The sequence below is a fragment of the Hipposideros armiger genome, unplaced genomic scaffold (assembly GCF_001890085.2).
Source record: "Hipposideros armiger isolate ML-2016 unplaced genomic scaffold, ASM189008v1 scaffold_182, whole genome shotgun sequence".
Taxonomy (NCBI): Eukaryota; Metazoa; Chordata; class Mammalia; order Chiroptera; family Hipposideridae; genus Hipposideros; species Hipposideros armiger.
The window spans coordinates 60,862-81,450 of NW_017731532.1; the positions used below are offsets into that span (position 1 = coordinate 60,862).

At 37.9% G+C, this 20,589-nt stretch overlaps 2 protein-coding genes across 2 annotated transcripts in view; both read right to left on the reverse strand.

Moving 5' to 3' along the window:
- Positions 1–3,465: 3,465 nt before the first annotated feature.
- DHFR (dihydrofolate reductase) overlaps positions 3,466–20,589 on the reverse strand; it is a 26,777-nt gene continuing 9,653 nt past the window's right edge. The window contains exons 4-6 of the mRNA XM_019652599.1: positions 19,440–19,566; positions 17,109–17,224; positions 3,466–6,401 (exon numbers count right to left, since the gene is read on the reverse strand). Of these exons, the coding sequence (XP_019508144.1) occupies positions 6,323–6,401; positions 17,109–17,224; positions 19,440–19,566 (322 nt within the window). The 3' untranslated portion in view covers positions 3,466–6,322. The remainder of the gene's footprint in view (positions 6,402–17,108; positions 17,225–19,439; positions 19,567–20,589) is intronic.
- On the reverse strand, positions 8,830–11,802 carry LOC109388142 (centromere protein H-like). The gene has a single exon (XM_019652598.1). The coding sequence runs from the start codon at positions 10,163–10,165 to the stop codon at positions 9,599–9,601; it is 567 nt and encodes a 188-aa protein (XP_019508143.1). The 5' UTR covers positions 10,166–11,802; the 3' UTR covers positions 8,830–9,598.

A 20,589-nucleotide genomic window follows, 5' to 3' on the forward strand; every position in this document is an offset into this window, starting at 1 on the left:
GCTGTGAATCTTTAACCAGCACCGTGGAGGAAAAGCCTTGCTTTTCATTTTTTAATGTACTGCAGGGCAAGTTCACATCAAGTTTGTTTTAATCTATTGATTGGCAATGTAATTTATAGCAATGTGGCAAATATAATGAAATGCCAAGTCAACCCCAAATGTGAATGCCACATAGAATTTATTATAATGAGATTGAATATGATAGAAATTAAGTATGACATTTCAACTGTAGATTGCATTAATTAAAATTAGACTTGAATGCTAGGAGGATTTGGGACAAGTTTTTCTTTCCTGATGAAAGGGAAACATGTGCCTGACATTGCTCCTCTCTTCTTCCTGCTGTGAGCATGGACTTAAATTTCTGAAGCAGCAGTAGCCCTCTTACAACCTGAGAGAAAAACCAGGAGAATCAGAGTCAGCAAATCCCAGTTTGTTTAAATCCTTGTCAATTGGATTTTCTGGTACTTGCAGCTGAAAACATTCCTAACTGATAAAGGAGAGATGAGAATAACAATCAGCTGTAAGGCAAACTGCATTTAAGGGCTGTAACAGGGATGGGGAGTGCTCAGTGATTCGGAGAGAGTGAGAAAGGCTTCGTGAGAGGTAACATTTCAGATTTGGGCAGGGCTCTGAGGAACGGGATGGTTTAGACTGGAGGAGTTAAGGGCAGAGAGGGCTGCATAAAGGGTGTGTGTGGGGGGGCAAAGCGTGGATCCTTTGGGGGATTTGTGAGGAGCTGGGGGTGGCTTATGTACAACACTGTAGAGAGTGGAAACTGCAGATAATAACTCCGGGGAGGGTAATTGGTGCCATCTGTAGAGGACCCTAAAGGCCTATCTACAGGTGGAATTTGCCTGAGCTGGGTGAGCATTAAGAAGGTGACAGTGACATCATCAGAGGTGCAGTTCAGAAAGATTGTTTTGGTGATAGATTGTTGGGGAGGCAGATCAGAGACTGAAAAACTACCAATTTAGGTTACTTCAACCATCCAAGTGAGAGAATATAGAGACCTGAACTAGAAGTGGTTATGAAAAGGAAAGAACAAATTGAGTGGTGCCTCAAAAGTGGAGTAGGCCCATGGCACTTAATGGAGGTGGGGCCTGAAAGCCCCTCCCCTTCCTTAGTAAGGCCTTGTCCTGCGTTTTGGAAGCTGGAGATGAAGTTCCTTTATGGCTTTTCCTTTGCCGGGAGCATATATCTGCCTTCCTGTGGACCCTCCATCCCCTCCTCTTTAGATCCTTCAACACCAGGCTCACATCCCACTTTAGAAAGAGCCCATATGCCCATCAACAGGAGAAGGGCTAAACTGTGGTAGAGCCATAGAATAGAATACTAATCAGTTATGTAAAGGAACAAACCAGTGATGCATGCAACAACATGGGTGAATCTCACAGAAATGATTCGGAGTGAAATAAGCCAGACCCAAAGAGTACACTCTGTATGATTTTATTCATATGAAACTCAGGAATAGGCAAAAAAAATCTATGAGGAAAAAACCCAGAACAGCAGCTGCCTTTGAGGGTGGGGGAGTGATTGGGAAGGGGTATGGAGGGAGTTTTCTGGAGTGACTGACAGAGGTTTGGGTGACACAATTATATGCTTTTGTCAAAACCTGTAGAATGCTACACTTTTGATCTGCACTATGTAAATTTTACCCCCAAAAGTAAACAAATATTGAACTCTGGTTAATGGTATGCAAGCTGAAGAACCTAGGGATGTAGCCTACTGATAGTTACAACTTACTTGGAAATTCTTCAAAATGTAAGATGGTTAAATATGTGATAAAGCAGAGATAGAAGTAGTCACAGGGATAGAATCTAGGTGATGGGTAAATGGGTGTTTAACGTATAACTCTTTCAACTTTTTTGTGTGTTTGAAATAGTTCATAATAAACTGCTGGGGGTAAAATGAAATTTGTTTTGCTAATTCACCTGTCAAAGAGAACGGGCAGTGAAAAGCCAACCTGCAGGCAAACTTGGGCCCTTTGAAGGGGGCTATGACCAGGGGCTGAAAAGAGGGTTTCATTCAGGGTCCCTGTCTTAAATGACTCTGGCTGGTAGGTGCACCAGAAAAAAATCTCCTCTTGTTTTTTTGAGATCTAGCATCGTCAAATGTCCTCCTCCTGGCAGACTAACCCTCTATTCCTTCAGGGTGTCGACATGTGTGTCCTGTGGCCTTGTGGTGAAGGAGTAGAGACCATCTAGAATTTGTCTTCCAATAAGTAAGTTTCAAATTTACTTTCACTACCCACTGCAAAGTTATTCGAAATACCACACAATGGGATTTGTTCTTTTTGTCCCAAGAATAAAAAAAGTATAACATAAATGTCAACATAATGACAGAACCACTTGCTGGTCCACATGAGGTCTCCTGGGGAACAGAACATTAGGAACGGTCACTAATGCAATCTCACCTGTCACAGGAATAGCACTTCATGCTGACTTTTTAGGGCTTCTCTCCTGTGTTTGGCCAGAGGTTCTATCACCTTTATGAGCATTATCTTTTTTTTTAAGAGAGCCTCTCGTTCTATTCTGTTACTCATTTAATTGTGTAGTTTTTTTCCTCCCAGCTGGAACATCCTTTTTCACAAGGTTCAATCTGCCAAAGGTCGTTCTTTTTCTGAACCCTTTCAGCAGCTGGCCGGTCAACCTTTCCCTCACAGTCATGTTGCGTCATTGGGTCAATTGCTATAGGTTTAGTTTAACTGTAAAAGAAAATATCATGTTAACTGGACACCTATTAGCGAGCTTGCTTACTGTGTATCTCTCTCAGCCATTGATATTACTTTTATATGTATTTTTAGTACGTATTTAATAAATGAAAGCCTTTAGTTCTTAAAATAGATCAGCAACACGTAGGTCTGATCTTTGTAATTTTTCTTTCTTCAATCTCATGTATGTTGACTTCTTATAATTTGCTTGTTTTTGTTTTGCTTCATTTAGATACCCTAGAGATAGGAAATAAGCACTCCCCAGTGACTTACAACCTTGAGGAGGCTTCAGGGTCATCTGGGACGCTTATTTAAAATGCAGACTCTAGGACCCATCCCTTGTACTGGTGAAATGGGGATGACATTTTGAGAAACGTGCTCTTAGGATGTAGTTATGTTACAGAATCTTAATCTCACAGAAATGTCAAATGTGCTAACCTGAATATTTGGAACATGTGTTTGTGTTGTATCATTTATTTTTACCTCAACTTATCACCTTATAGTGCTCTTCCATAAATTAATTTGAACAAAGTGAGACTTTGATTACCTCTCTTAAAAGATGAACAAACCAGGCACCAGGAGAGAAAGGCTGATGGTTTTCTAACGTTGGTCTTTGGAATTCTGTGTGACCCTTGGCTAATTTTATGTTTTCCTTTCTACATTTTTAAGCTGACTATGGAGATACATTGCCATAAGAGTCTTTGAAATTTTATATGAGGTGTTCAAAGAATAACAGGAGGCCAGCACTTACAAACTAGTGCAACTTAAGAATTGTTTTTATTAAAGAAATACAAGAAAATGGTTAAATAAAATTAAATGGCCCCAAAAGTCTTAGTGAAAACAACAGTCGCCCTGCTTGCTCTTCCTAACCTCCAATGTCCTTGATTTGGTTGAGTATAGATTTATCAGTTGAAAATAACTTTCTTCTCAGAATTTTGAAGGCAATATTCTGTTTTGTTTCTTTTCCTTTTATTCCTTCTCTCCTTCCAAGCATTTCAAATTTGGTGGGTCCAAAAATCAAAATCAAACTCCATCAGAAAATCCCATTACCTCCAACTTGAAAATATTGGGCTGTCGGAAAATCATGACGCATTTTTGCAACGAAAAACATAGAAAAAATACGTTATGACTTTTCCAACAACCCAAACTATCCTGCATCACAATTTTTCACTATGCCCAACTCTTTGGCCCAAGTTACCATTGTCCCTTAACCTGAATTTCTAATTGGTCTTCCTGCTTCTGTATTTTTTTAAATTGTAAAATATTTCAAACAAACCATGTATGGCTTTATACTTTTTACTACCTAAAGAGTATGAAATTCTTACATAATCATAAACATGGAATTGCTTTAGGTGTTTAGCATTCCTTGTTCTTGTGCATGCCAGCAGCTTCTAAATGCAAACACCTGGGGTTCTATTTAGCAACTGAAGTATGTTCAGCCCATACACAGGGCAGGGAATTGACAACCCTGGGACCAGCTCCCAACCAGTGATAAGTAGGGGATAAATGCTGGTTTTTCTTCTCCCCCATTTTCCAGATAGCTCAGCAGTACTTAGTTTGTTACCCAATGGGAACCTGCTCGCTGACCTTGAACTGGCTTTATTGTCTTCCCCGTTTCACTTACCCACACCAATTGGTGCTTTCTGGTGTCACCTATCAAATAAACTGCTTTCATTTAAATTCTACTCTTGGGGTCTGCTTTTGGGGCAAACCCAATCTAAGACAGCAGTGTATTCATTTCCCTGTCACTGGACCTCAGGTTTTTAGTTTTTCACTCTTACAAAGCTGCAACATATTTCTACAAATCTCTCTTTCTGTCTGTCTCGCTCTATATATGGAGGTTTTCTTTTAGTTTTTATGTGAGTGGAACTGCTGGATTAAATGGTATGTGCATCTTCAACCTTAATAAATATTGTCAACATTTTAAGACTGACAGTGTCAAGTATTGGTGGGAATGCTACATCTGAGATATGTGGAATGGTATCTTACTGCAGTTTTAATTTGCATCTCTCAATTACTCGTGGGAATGTATGTCTTTGCATGTATTTATGACATTTGCGTTTCCTCGTCTCTAAATGGCTTGCTTCATTTTCCTTGTTAATATCTGAGTTCTAGAAATTCTGGATATTAAGTTTTCAGGTTATGTTCCTTGCAGAGAGTGCCACTGTTTTTTTGTGGTTTGTTGGTCTTATGCAGTTTTGATTTTCCATTCTGTGTGATCTGGTTTTTTTTCGCCTCTATGAAAGATTTTTAGGAAATTTATTTCTACTCCTGATGTTCTGTATCCTAATTTTACTGCTGAATGTAAAGGGATCAATTTATTTTCTTAAGTAATTTTTCATGAACATAAACATGTTTCAAAAAAATCTAATCACAATAGACATACCTAATGCATAAAATAACACATCCAACTGATAGTGTCAACAGTTTGCAGCATACTTTTTCCTACACGTAGTTACATTTATTAAAAATTTTGGAAACTACACAATTTGCTTCTTTCGCTTAGCAATCTTTGGCATTTTTTTTTGGTCAGTACTTACTTCATTCTTTTTAACTGCTGAAGGATATTCAATTTTATAGATACTGGTTAGTTCTTTATTGTTCAACATTTGGGCTGTTTCCAAGTTTTAAAAAATGGTGCAATAAATACTGTTGGGTCCATCTCTTTGTTCAGGATTAATTTCTAGAAGTGGAAGTTCTGGGTCCAAACTCAGGATATTTTGAATTTTAATTGTTATTGCTAACTTATAATCTAAAAAAGTTGTATCAATTTACAAGGCAGAAAATGCTATTTCTTTGGGTACCTAAAAATCCAAATATTTGCTAACATGATGGGTAAAACATGCTTTAACTTTCATTTTTTATTATGTGAAGTTTATTTTATAACTTACTAATTTTGGTTTCTAGAGATATCTATTCTCTTTGAATTTTTAATTTTAGTCATATGCTTCCTATTAGATTACTCATTTTTGTAAAGAGCAGCCTATTCTTGTTCTATCATTGTAACATCCCATGGAATCTCAAGCAAGATCAAAAAGTTTTTAAAGGTCTCAGACTTTCTCTTTTAATCATCAAAAAGGTAGTCCTTACCTGTCTCTTTACTATCCCTATGGAAAATAATGAAGTTTTCAACTTAGTGATTCCCTGAATGAATAGAACTTTTTTCAGAAGCGTGATGTGCATAGAATAATTCATGGTCCCCTTTTTTGATCTAATTGTCTTTTACTATCTGAGTTCTAACTCTTCTATTTATAACCCATGTCTGACATTTGGACTAATCTGTCTAGCTCCTATCTTTATAGGTCTTGGTTTCCACTTACGCTATTAGGGGAAGAATCCACTGTGACATCTTGGTAGATATGCTACCCTAGGCAGGTGGATAGTTACAGTAAGATATTTCACAAATGGTATCTGCTATAGCATAGTTAAGATTAATTTTAACCAAATCTAGTTAAGATTAAGATTAATTAGTTAATAAAAACACATTGCTTAGAAATAGTTATCCATATATCTAAAATCTACAGAAGTAACTTTTTCTAATGTTAAAATACATAATTGTTTGGAGGGGATGGGGAACAACTTGAAATAAATCAGAAAACAACTTTACATTAATCATTCCTTTTTTTCATATACTTCAAATTTGTACTTAATGCCTTTCTCCTCCTGGACATCAGACGGAATACCTGGGTATCTGTAAAAGAAATACATATATAATTAAATAATGTGTCAATAAAAAAGATAGCTTCCTTGACTCTCAATCAAATGGTATCAACAATGCATAAGGTAAATAAAAGGTTTCCTTTCCTTTTTTTCTTCACAATGGTAAGCCACCATTAAAAGGTGGCTTTTTATAGGTGAGTATTATGCAAATATACTATATATGCAAACAGGAAGAAAAAATGTAAAACTGTATAAAGTTAGAAAAACTGTATTTTTTCTTCCTCCTTTCCTGACTCCTAATTCTCCCCAGAACTAACTGCTGTTAGCAGTATCTTTTATCTTTCCACTGTATCACCCAGCTAATATGAAATTTTTAAAGAATGCTTTCCAAGTCTTACACTTGGTATTGAATTTCTTGTGTGAGCAAAAAACCAAAATACAGCCTTTAGCTGTTTAGAGCAGAACTGAAGTTATGTGCCCTGCATGCTGATAGATTCTTTTTTTTTTTAAAAGATTTTATTGGGGAATTGGGGGATGGGAACAGCATTGGGGGATCGGGGAAGGGGAACAGACAAGTTTCTGTCCTTTTGTTCTTCAGTCTAGTTGTGGAGGACGTTGCTTCACTGGCCCATGTTGGTATTATCATTGCGCTCTTCCTGGATGAGGCAGATAGGTCGCCGGTCACTGGACGGCCGCTCACAGTGGCTCTTGGCAGCTCACGCTGGCTGCCGGCCGCTCATGGTAGCTTACAGGAGCCCACTGCAGCCTATGCCAATGCAGGCGACTCATGGCAGCCCAGCTCCAGGTCGAGCTGTTGTTCACCATCTTAGCTGTAGAGGGCGCAGTGTCACTGGCCCTAATGTGGGATCCGAACTGGGGCCCTGCTGCTCAGAGCTGGCGTTTCAAGCCAACTGTTAACCAACACACCACTCGGGCATCCCCCATAGTGATAGATCCTTGATTTCTGTTTAATCAATGGACACCATAGTGCTCTAATTCCCCAATGTGTGGCTTATTGCAATTCCTTTCCTCGAATCGCTGTTTATCTGATCCTTTCTATTCCCTCTCACTTAGATCTGTGTTCCCTCCGGATTCCAATTCAAAACCCAGACCCTCCTTTGGGTATATACCCAGAAGTGGGATTGCTAGATCATATGGTAGTTCTATTTTTAATTTTTTTGAGGAACCATCATACTGTTTTCCATGGTGGCTGTACTATTTTACATTCCCACCAACAGTGTTCCAATTTTTCCATAGCCTCACCACCAGTTATTATTATTTTTTTTGGTAACTGAAATCAGTCATAATAGCCAAGGTGTGTAAACAGCCTAAGTGTCCATTGACAGATGAATGGATAAAGAAACTGTGGTATATACATATAGTGGAATATTATTCAGCCTTAGAAAAGGAGGAAATTCTATAATATGCAACAACGTGGGTGAACTTGGGAGACATTATGCTTAGTGAAACAAGCCAGTCACAGAAGGACAAATACTGCATGATCCTACTTATACGAGATATCTAAAAGAGTGAAACTCATAGAAACAGAGAAGGATGGTTGACAGGGCTAGAGGGAAGGGGGAAACGGAGTTGCTGTGCAAAGGGTATAGTTTGTTATGCAAGATGATTAACTTCTAGAGATCTCCTATGCAACATTGTACCTATAGTTAACAATACTGTATTGGACACATAGATTGGTTGAGTAGATCAGATGTTGTGTTCTTACCACAATAAAAAAGTTATTTTTTCCACTGAAAAAACCCCCACCACCAACAAGAAAACAAAACCCAGTTCCTCTACTGAAGGCTGTTCTGACTACACTAGTCTCCAGCCCAAGTCCAGGTGCACCACTTCCTCAGTACTGTGTGGGCTGCAGCCCACTGTGCTCCAGGTGGCTTACCACTGTGAAGAAAAAAAAGGAAGGGAAACTTTTTATTTACCTTATGCTTGGTTGATGCCATTTGGTTAAGTCAGGGAAGCTTTAATCAGACTTGTGTTTGACTCTGGTTCTTTTTTTTTTTTTAAAGATTTTATTGGGGAATTGGGGGAGGGGAAGTGTTGGGGAATTGGAAAACGGGACCAGCCAAGTTGTTGTTCTTCAATCTTGGTTGCAGAGGGTGCCAGTTGCCATCTGGCTGCCTGTCGGCAGCTCGTGGCCTCTAAGCTCAAGGTGCTGTGTTCAATCTTAGTTGCAGGTGGGCATGGCCACCATCCCATGCGGAAGTCCAATCAGCAGCCTTGTTGTTAAGAGTGCACACTCTGTCCACTGAGTCATCTGGGCAGCAGCTCAGCTCAAGGTGCCAAGTTCAGTCTTACTTGCGGGTGGGCATAGCCCACCATCGAACAGGCAATCTTGTTGTTACACCAGCTGAGCCATCCTGCTAACCTGTTGGCAGCTCAGCTTGGGCACAGCATCACTGGCCCATGTGGGAATCAAACCGGCGGCCCTGTTGCTCAGGGCTTGCATTCTTAAGCCAACTCTTAACCAACTGAACCACTCGGCGGCCCACTAGCATGGATTTTAAAAGACTGTGACTGAGATGTAAGATTTTTGGGTCCCCAAATGAGCAAGCTGCTCAGAAGGGAATATTCTCTAATGCCCTCTTCAGATATGACCAAGGTAATGGAAAGGGAGAACCTGCTGAAGGGCAGAGTGAAAAACCATGGATGAAGAACTGCTTCCAGAGACCACACCAGACTAATCAAAAGGTGTTCCCTATCCCTAGGAAGGGACAACTCCTATCATTTGCCAAGCTGTATTTCAGAATTACTACAGACCTTGTCCACTATTGTTTGCAGACTTCTGTGCATTTCTGTCAACCAAAATATTAGAAAAATTAGAAAAGCATATCCACATCTTTATTTTTTTTAAACTGTCAGTTATATTTCATTCAAATTTTATTTTAGACAGAGAAATGCACAGAAGTATTCCAAACGAGAGCTGGGACTTCCATGAATGAAGAAAAAAATGTCCCATTGAGTGGGAAGCTAGACTAGATAATGTCTTTCAGGGTCCTTGCAAGGCTAAGATTTTCAGATTCTTTTAGAGTATGCCAGTCACTTTAATTATCACATTTAAAACAACAGATTCCATGTTATAGTAGTAAGCTAAAAAAACAAATGTGGTATTACCAGTTCCAAAAGCAGAGAAAAAACACTTCACTTGAAATTTGCTATTTAAATGGTATACCAAAGGCAGAAACAAATAATGCTAAAATAGAATTCTTATTAGATCATGGCAAGATTCTTCTCAAGCTGCAGAACAGTTTCCTTCAAGGCAGAATCCTCTGCCCAATTGACTTTACTCCCCAAAATGAGATTCTGGAGCACATGTTGAATAACTGTAGTAATTTGTATCTCCATCTGTAGGTTTCGTTGTAAGGTCTTTATCTTGTCTGAATTTTCCATACTGTCCAAATCATCTTTTTGTTTGTTCTTTTCAGTCCGTATTTCTAAAAGCTTACTTTCTGAAGCTTGTTTTAATTCAAATCTCTTCTTTCGAACATCAAGCAGTTTTTTCTCCAAATCCCAAGATTCCTGCTGTGATTGCATTATTAATTTATTTAGCTTTAATACATGTTCCATGTTATCCATGAGCACACTAGTTTGGATGTTACTTTTCTCGAGGTTTTTTCTAAGTGCAATTGAAAGTTGCATCCTGTCTAATGCAAGCTTTTTCATTTCAAAAGCAACTTTCGCCTCTTCAATTTCATTTTCCAGGTCTTCGATTTTAGTTTCAATTTGCTTTTCTGGAATGATTTCTTCTGGAGTTTTTTCTTCATGTGCATCAACCATTGATTTATATTCCAAGAGTTATTGCTTGGTTTGTGCTCTCAGCCTGAGCAACAGAGTCATATGGTCCTGTCCTCCAAGCACGCCGCCTGGGCGCCAGCGACCGACAACGGCCCGCCTTTCCCTACAGAGTCCGCGAGCTCCTCGGGTTGGCTTCTCCATCTGGCTGGCTCTAAGAAATACCGTGTAGAACCTGCAGACGCCGTCTCAAAAAGAAGCCACTTTTCCTGCCACTTGACTCTGGTTCTGCTGTGTGACACTTGGCTGTCAATGAGTCTTCATTCTTATAAAGCATTTAGCATTAGGAGTACATTAACTGCTCTGCAAATGTTACCCATTAATATTATTAGTTTGTTTGGTTCCCCTATTTTCTAAACTCATTGTAGGTAGGGATAATACAGGAGTAAATTTAAATCTCCTATGATATCCAAAACAATACCGAATAATAAAAGGCATTAAACTTTTGTTGTCTAATTAGATTATTACATTTTGATAAAAAATATAATTAGATACATGAAGTAACAATAGCATAATGTATAAAGAAAAGAAAAAGGTGTTTTCTCTTGAAAAATTTATATTCCTCTTGAACAATTTGTTTCTATTTACTACCCATTTTTTGAGCTGTTTAGTAGCAGTATAGCTTTTTTTCTTAAAGAAATGACTTGACTAGGCCAACTTTTAACCACAATTTTAATATATTTGGAATGAGTGACTCACCAAAATCAACAAGTACATTTGTGTGTGTGTGTATAAAATTCTCAAGATTATCAAGATTGCCAGTTAATAAAATAAAAGCAAAGTATTAAAGTTATTTTTAAAACCATGAATAATAACTTAGAAATACTATGCTACTGGCTGGATATGCTCACTAGCCATGGTATTCATGTTAATCTTCTCTGTGCAACTAAAATTAAATTTTGCTTAAGATTAATTTGACTTTCCACAATATTCACATATTCAGTCTGTTTTCATAATGATTAAACTACCTCATAATCATAACTCCAAACCTTTTTGAAGAGCTGCTTAAGAGCCACATCTAAACTCTGAGTTTAAAGTCTAACAGGATTTGGAAAAAGCTGCTATTTGTTATGAACCAGCCAGAGACGCCCCCTCTAGAATCTTCAAGCATTTAAGAAGCTAATGAATAAAAGAACCATGAGATCAGAATTGATGAAGCATCACAAGAATACAGAGATGAGTTGAAAGTCTGAGATAGAGGGTAAATAGAGTTCTTGAAAGTTATTTATAAGAAACAAACCACAACGAAAATAAAATGAGGACTCTATAGGAAGCATGGGCTCAGGAGGAGAGGGATGTACTAATGTGGACAGATGCGCCAGGATCCCGTTGGACAGTCAGGAAGTAATGGAACAGCAGAGGAAACGTCAGCCCACTGAAAACCGACTTCACGTTGTCCCCTGATAGGAGACATCTGTCCCAGCTCTGGGGCCACTACTTCCACAAAGGCCGCTTTCCTCTTTGACTGACTGCATCTCACATGGAAGGTGAGTAACTAGAAAGAGAAGCCTGTTGGGGGCTGATGAAGCAGGAAACTGCTGGTACAGAGTATTTGGGCCTGCTGGTTTACTTGGAGCCAATGTGAAATAGTCTGGGATAAAAAATTTTTTCAGGCAAGCTGAGGACAGAGACTTAGAGGACAGGCTGGCACGGTGCTGTCCCAAGAGTAATTACATCGAGGGCCGGCCGAGTGGCACGATGGTTAAGAACTGGCTTGAGACGCCAGAGGGCCCCGGTTCGGATCCCACATATGAGGGCCAGTGACACTGCCCTCTACAGCTAAGATGCTTAACAACAGCTCAACCTGGAGCTGGGCTGCCGTGAGTCGCTGGCGATGGCGTAGGCTGCAGCCCCTGTGGCAGTGGGTTGCCATGGGCTACCGTGTGTAGCCAGCAGCCAGCGTGAGCGGCCAGCAGCTGCAGTGAGCGGCCGTCCAGAAGCCGGTGACTGATCTGCCTCGCCCGGGAAGAGCGCAATGATGGTGCCAACTTGGGCCAGTGAAGCAACATCCTCCACAACTAGACTGAAGAACAAAATGACAGCAACTTGTCTGTTCCTATTCCCCAATTCCACAGCGCTGTTCCCATCCCCCAATTCCCCAATAAAAATCTTTAAAAAAAATAAAATAAAAAAAAAAAAGAATAATTACATCGACAATGACCCAAGCGGGTGTTGTGTGGGCAGACACAAAGTAAAACTATGTTACTTTGTTAAAATTGCCTTCTGCTTTTAGGTTTCCACATGTAGCATTATCTACATTCTAATTTTATTCTCGTCATGCTTCATGATAGTTCTCTGTCATTTTTATTTTGTTATACCAGTGCTTTTATTACCAGGAAGTATGGTGTTAATAAAAGCGTGTTGAACTGAAACCTATGTAACCACAAGAAGCCCACTGATAGGGATAATGGGGGTCTAAACTAAGTAGGAGCAGTGGGGAAAGAAGAAGTGAGAATGATCAGAGTTCGTTTCTGGACAATAGGGAGCAATTCTAAGTTCCCCAATGTACAGAGATTTGGAGAGAACACAGCTCAAGAATTGAGCAATATTAGACTTCCAGGGACAAAATGTATTCGTTTTATCTTCAGAGGTTTCCTTTTTCTTTATTTCATGAAGGATGACCTACTCCAACCATGTTAAAGAAGCCGTCATTATTATTTTGGTGGAAGCTTGAAAGTAAGATGACCATCAAATGCTGTAATGGCAAAGGACTTTTCATGTTCGTCCATAGCTTTGTTTAGAGGGTCCATTTTGGAGCAATTTTCTTGGATTTTGGCTTTGGATAGCAATTTCCTATCTGAATCTACTCACCATTAAAACTTTCTAAGACATTTAAAGAAGAATTAATACCAATTCTTCACACATTCTTCCAAAAATAGAAGAGAAACGAGAGCATTTCCCCACTAATTCTGTGAGACTAGTATTATCCTGATACCAAAACCAGGTGAAGACTTGACAAAAAAGCAAATTATAGCCCAATATCCCTCATGAATATAAATGCAAAAATCTTCAACAAAATATTAGCAAACTGAATCCAGAAATACATAAAAAAGATTTTCCCAAGTGGATTTAGCCCATAATACAAGATTAGTTTAATACGAAACTCAATCAATGTAATACACCATATTAATAGTGTATTAAATATTAGTGTATTTTTTTCTTATTAAAGACAAAAACCACGTGATCATCTTGAATCAAAAGCATTTGACAAAATCCAATGCTCCTTCATGATAAAAACACACAATGAGGTAGAAACAGAAGAGGTCTTCAATGTAATATCTTCAATGTAATAAAGGGCATGTGTGGAAAACCCACAGCTAACATCTTACTTAATGATAAAAGACTGAATGCTTTCCCTCTAAGATCAGGAACAAGACAAGGATGTCTTGTTCTTGCCACTTCTCATCAACATTGTACTAGAAATTCTAGCCAGAGCAATCTGGCAAAAAAAAAAAAAAATTCAGATTAGAATGGAAGAAGTAAAACTATCTCTATTTGCAAATGATATAGCCTAAATATAGAAAGTTCTATCCACTAACAGAACTAATAAATGAGTTCAGCAAGGTTGCAGGATACACCACCAATAAACAAAAGTCAGTTGTATTTCTATGTATTAGCAATAAACAGTCTGAAAGTAAAATTAAGAAAACAGTTCCTTTTATAATAGTATCAAAACTAATAAAATAGTTAAGAACATATGTAACACTTGAGTGCAAGACTGTATACCGAAAGCTACAAAACATTGCTGAAGTAAATTAAAGAAGACCTAAATAAGTGGAAAGACTCACATGTTCATTGTCTGAAAGACATTGCTAATAATATCTTCCAAAGTGATCTACAGATACAACATAATTCCTATCAAAATCCTAGCTTGCTTTGTGGGAGAAACTGACAAGCTGATCATAAAATTCATATGGAAATGCAAGGGACCCAGAATAGTCAAACAATCTTGAGAAAGAACAAAGTTAAAGGACTTGTACTTTGTTATTGCAAAAGTTATGACACAGCTGCATTAATCAAGACAGTGTGGTCCTGACATAAAGGCAGACATAGATCAATGGAATGGAACCAAGAGGCCAGAAATAAACTCATATTTATGGTCCACTCATTTTTGACAAGGGTGTCAGGACAATTCAATGGGAGAAAGAATAGTCCTTGCAACGAACAGTGATGGGACAACTGGACAGCCACTTACAAAAGAATGAACTTGAACCCTTCCTTACACCATACATGAATTAACTATAATGGATCATAGACTTAAAGTAAGAGTTAAAACTGTAAAATTCTTAGTAGGAAACATAGGAGTAAATCTCTGCGAGCTTGGATTAGGCAATGGTTTCTTAGGTATGACCCCAAAAGAACAAGTTACAAAAGAAAAAATGGAAAAATTGGACATCAAAATTAAAAACCTTTGTGCTGAAAATGAGATCATTAAGAAAGTGAAAAGGCAATTCAAATAATGGGAGAAAATTTGTGAAGCAAATCTGCAATAAACTTGAAAACAGTATGCTAAGTGTGAGAAGCCAATTCCAAGAAAGATCATATTATATGATTCTGTTTACATGAAATGTCCAGAAAAGGCTTATCTACAGAGACAGAAAATAGATTAATGGCTCCTAGGGCCAGGAGGGAGGGGGAGTGGTGAATGACTGCTAATGGGTACAGGGTTTTCATGGGGTGATGAAAATGTTCTAAACATAGATTGTGGTGATGGTTGCACAACTCTTGAATATATCAAAACCACTGAATTATATGTGTTTTTAAAAGATTTTATTGGGGAATTGGGGGAAGGAGAACAGACGAGTTGCTGTCCTTTTGTTCTTCAGCCTAGTTGTGGAGGATGTTGCTTCACTGGCCCGTGTTGGTATTATCATTGCCCTCTTCCCTAATGAGGCAGATTGGTTGCTGGCTTCTGGACGGCTGCTGACATTGGCTCTTGGCAACTCATACTGGCTGCCAGCCGCTCACGCTGGCAGCTGGCCCCCCCCCCCACACACACAGTAGCTTACGGCAGCCCCCTGCAGCAGGGGCTGCAGCCTACACCGTCGCCGGTGACTCACGGCAGCCCAGCTCCAGGTTGAGCTGTTGTTCAGCATCTTAGTTGCAGAGGGCAGTGTCACTGGCCCTCATAGTTTACGGCAGCCCACTGCAACAGGGGCTGCAGCCTACACCGTCGCCGGTGACTCATGGCAGCCCAGTTCCAGGTCGAGCTGTTGTTCAGCATCTTAGCTGTAGAGGGCAATGTCACTGGCCCTCATATGTGGGATCCGAACCGGGGCCCTCTGGCGTCCCAAGCGAGTTCTTAACCATCGCGCCACTCGGCCGGCCCTGAATTATATCTTTCAATGGATGAATGTTGTCATGTGTGAATCATCATCTCTCAGTAAAGATGTTAAAATTTTCATTTCTGGAGCGAACCAAAATGGTATTTGTTTTAAGTCATCAACGATCCTGAAGGGTCACAGCTTTGGAAAGAGGTCTGATCGAGAGCGATAGGATTTGGAAAGGCATTTAATATGGGGCTAATTCACACAGTAATCTATTCTTTTTGTTAATAGCAAAGAGAAAGATAAGAAATGAGGGACAACAGAAATCAATATTCACATAATGTGACAATCAGCAACCTAAGCTGTACAAGAGAAAATATGTAAGATGTGACAAAGAAACACAACTGATTTTTATATAAATATGTATGAGATCACTAAGTGGGACTTTTCTAAGTAGTCACCTTTGGAGATTATAAGCAAAAGCCTGAACTTTTGCTCTTGAGAACATTTTGAGAGTTCTTATTATAATTTTTCAGATTTCCTTAGAGTTAGTTAAGAGCCCAAGAAAATCAGTCACACATTTCATTTGATTGGAGACTAATACCTATTACTCTATAGAGTAATAGACTATTCTAAAGTTTAGCTAAAGTGATAGACTATTATTCTCAAGTTTAGCCGTCCATTTATGCAGACTTGGCTCTGAATGGTCTTTTAGAAGGTATTTACAAAAACACACTCACACTCAAAGAACAATGACTGGATTCAACAGAGAAGATTTGAAAGGATGTGTTAAAAGCTAGTCGAAAAATGCTGATATAATTCATCTTAAAGCGGCAAAAGTGCTTTGAAACGAAAATGCTATGAATGTTCCAAATCAGGCAGTTTCATGCTCAAGTCACAACCACATAGTAAAGCAAGTGTAAGCTGTTCTTTCCGTCTGCAGCACTGCTAATCCCTTCCTCTTTGACCCTGACTGCTACAACTAATCAGCCAGTCTCCCGGCTTCATTCTTGTCCCCTCTCCATTCTCCAGAAACAGCCAGAACAGCGTCACTCTATCCAGAACCCCCTAAACCTGCACTTGGTCTGATTCCTTTGGGTCTCCCCCTTGCTCACAGTTCCCACCGTGGCTTTCAGGACGCAGGGAACATGCCAAGTTGTTCCTGCCCTCAGGTCTCTGCACTAGCTGCTCCTGGTCCCTGCTCTTTGCATGGCTGGCTTCTTGCCATTAGGATTTCGGATAGACATCGCTTTTCAGAGAGGACTGCTCAGACTATACTGTATTTATCACATCACAATATTTCAGTTCTTCACACCCAGCTCTTTTGATGTTTATCTACTGTTTGTCACCCTCCCTGTCTACTACAAAGAGTGTAATCTCCTGGAGAGAGTAGTGACAGCATGTGTCTTGGTAAACACTCTCTCCCCAATGCTGGACAGTCTGATGCCAAACAACGATCTCATAGAATGAACTAATGACTACTCTATAGATTTCAGTACAATCATTATAACTTGAACATTTCCAAGTCTTTTAAAGCAGATTTCCAAAAAATTTCTCTAGTATTTGTCTATAAAACCGATCTGTAGACACATATCCTTTCCTATAATTCTTCAGCTGGAAATCCAAAAGTGCTTTAGACTAGTTAATAACATTTTACTTACTCTGGGAGAAGATTATATTTTTCCAAATCAATTTCTGGAAAAAATGCGTCACTTTCAAATTCCTGCATGATCCTTGTCACAAATAGTCTGAGATGGCCTGGCTTGTCCATGGCTTCCTGTGAAACAAAGTAAAAGGCATCAATTTCCTTATTTATCTGTGTCAAAAAGAAACAGAAACTCTGAGATTTTGGTTTCTTTTACTATTATAGTCAAGTTTGTACTGGGTATTAAAGACATGCTACATAACTTGTTACCTCCAAAAAAAGATATTTAAATATCCTATTCTTTACTTTGGTGCCCTCCAAAGTATGCTTTAGTTGAGAATGGCACTAATCATTATCAATAATTATGAGAGTGAGTTAAAATATATATTCTGGTCTCTAGTTGGCTTACATGAATTCTTTTTTCATTTAAGCATTTAGTTTTGTCTTTTTTCTTGTGGTTGTTTATGAATTAAGAACCCCAAATTATCTAGTTACTCTCCATCGAAAAATTTACATATGTATAGATGGATAAGATAGTATAATTTCATGAGACCTTGACTACGGAAAATTCCCAAGGACATACTTAGTACATTTACATAAAATTTAATAATGCTTCCATTTCCCAGGAGATAGTTACAATGCTAGTATGTGATTTATTCTACCTCTTGTTGCTAATGATTGTATTTGGCCTCATACTGTTAATGACTTTCCTATCTGCCATCTATAGTACTGTTGATAGTTTCTACAGAAAAACTGCTCTGGAAGGGCTATCGTAAAATTCTAATAAAAAGTTATGAGTCCTAATTGCAGCTCCAAGAATGCAATAACTCTTGATTTTCAAATAGCTTATTGGGAAGAAAAAAAGAAAAAAACAAATATACACACACATATATAAATATAACTATTCTTACAATTCCAAATAAGGTCAGAGAAAAAATTTTACTTTTTATTTTCTATACTACAGTTTATAGTAGGACATCATTTATTTATTCTCTTGTCCCAAACAAATAAATATTCTATCAGTTCTTGCTATTAGAAAAACTGAATGGGAGTAACCACAGCAGCGTTTGAAAGTCTGTATCAAAGTCAATGATATATGACAAACCTTGTCTGTACAGGTCAGATGATAAGTATTTTAGGCTTTGTGGGCAATATGGGTTCTTACCTTTGTAGGCAAAAGCAGCCACAGACAGTACTAAACCAATGGGTGTGGCTGTGTTCCAATGAAACTTTATTTATAAAAATAGGCTAGTAGGCCTGATTTGGTCCATGGGAATATAAGCCTAAATGCTCTACAAACTATTGTGATGTGAGGTAGGTGGATAATGCAAAGTTATAACCAGGAGGTTCTAATTCCTTATTATTTATATACATATAGATGTATCAAATATTATAAATGAATTTAATTTCAAGTACTTATATTTCTTAAAGAATATACTTTCAAGTGAATATGTTAGTGAATCATTCAAAATGAATACTGAACAAAATAAAGAAATGACTTGTTTCCTTGGAAAGTCACACTTGGCTGAAAGATCAAAGGAAAATGTCAATTTTACCCTTATTACAAATGGAGAAAATGTAGAAACAGGAACCCAGGAAACAGAGTTTTTATAATGCCATCTAGGACCCTGGTATACCCCTTCTTTCTCAAATAATTTCAGTGTATGTTACCACAGGCACCAAAGCATAGGGGCTGACTTTTTTCCTCCCCATAAATGTTAATCATTAGTGTTTTTCAAGAGCAAAAAAAATTCCATTTATTATCCTCATAACTTTTGAAAGCCGGAAATCATTTGGTATCCAGAAAAAGGAATATTTTCCCTTTTATCTACTGTTTTCCCTTATGATAATAAAATCATGTAATTTTTTTTCCCAATGCCCTCACATTATATGAAAATTGTTGAGGCAAAGTTTTATGCTTTAACAAATTCACATACATCTCATCAGTGTATGTCAACTGAGAGTCCCATCCCTTTCTCATAAATAACAGCCATATTTATCGTTGAAGAAAAGGGTATAACTCAGTGTATCAGGGCACATCCAAGGAGTAGAAAACAGCGCAGTCCAAGTTATGAGTCTAAGGGAAGGATTTAGAATGTTTTTAAATTGGAAACATCAACTATTTTGAATTGCAAATAAACTGGTAAAGACTTAAAAACTTACTTTTACACTTTTATTTAGTTTGCATGCTAGTATCAAAAAAAGAATAATTCATATTGACACTATGTCTAACTCACAGTTGGGATAATATGCTTCCTTTGCTCATGGCTCAACTTTTTAAAAGTTCAGATGACAGGGAAGCTGAAAGAAAGAGCAGAAAATTTCTTTGTATTTACAGTTAACTTACCTTATAAACAGCACTGCCTCCTACTATCCAAATCATGTCCACTTTATTTGTTAAGTCGGGTTGCTCAATAAGTTTTAAGGCATCATCCAGGCTTTTGGCAAGAAAATGAGCTCCTTGTGGAGGTTCCCTGAGGTTGAGAGAAAGAATTACATATAATTTCTATAAAATCCATTCATACTGGCCAAAGAATCTGTATAGAAAGCAATAATTATAAAACTAAAATCATCACACGAATTCTTTCAACAAAAACCAGTTAACACCAGTATGGCCTATGACCAATATTTTAACCCACATTCGCATATGTATGGCCCACAATGAATTAAAAAACAAAAACACTTCTGGTATCTCGTGATATTTATGGTGGAAAAAAGATCAGAGCAGTAGTTGTCTCTGGAGGGATGAGGAAACTTTCTAGGGGTTATGGTAATGTTCTATATAGGGTTGGCTCTATAGGTGCATACATAAATTTATCACAGCTTAGCAAATGTACACTTAAAGAACTGTATATTTCATTGTATGTAATATTTATCTCAAAAGAAAAAACTATAAATATTGAACACTAGTTAACGATGTGTATGTATGCTGAAGTATTTAGAGGAAAACATATTAATGTCTGCAATTTACTTTGAAATGCATAAAAAGAACAAGACCAATTGATGGATGGATGATAAAACAAACATAGTAAAATGTTAATGGTAGAATCCATGTGGTGTGTATACAAGTGTTTACTGTAACATTTTGTATGTTTGAAAGTTTCATGATAAAATGTTGGAAAAAGAGTAATATGTTTGAATCATTGTTATGATATTCAAGCTGTTAATATGTGGTAAGTAGGGAAAGGAATTTCATGTTTTAAACTATATAGAAATGGATAAAGTGTTAAAAAATGATCATGTTATTACTTTTGTAATTAAAAACCCCAAAAGGGAAAAGTTAATTAATTTCAGGGTTTACATTGAGTAGCTTAGTCTCTCCCAATCTCCACAACTGATTTTTTTTTGGGGGGAGGAATGGGGGAGACGGGGGGAGGGTTGCAATTCCCATTATAAAAGAGAAATGCATAATTAGGCTTTCATAGTAATTAGAAAGAAAACAAGTTATAATTAAATGTCAAGATTTTAGACTGATGCTTTAAAAAATTATATAATTG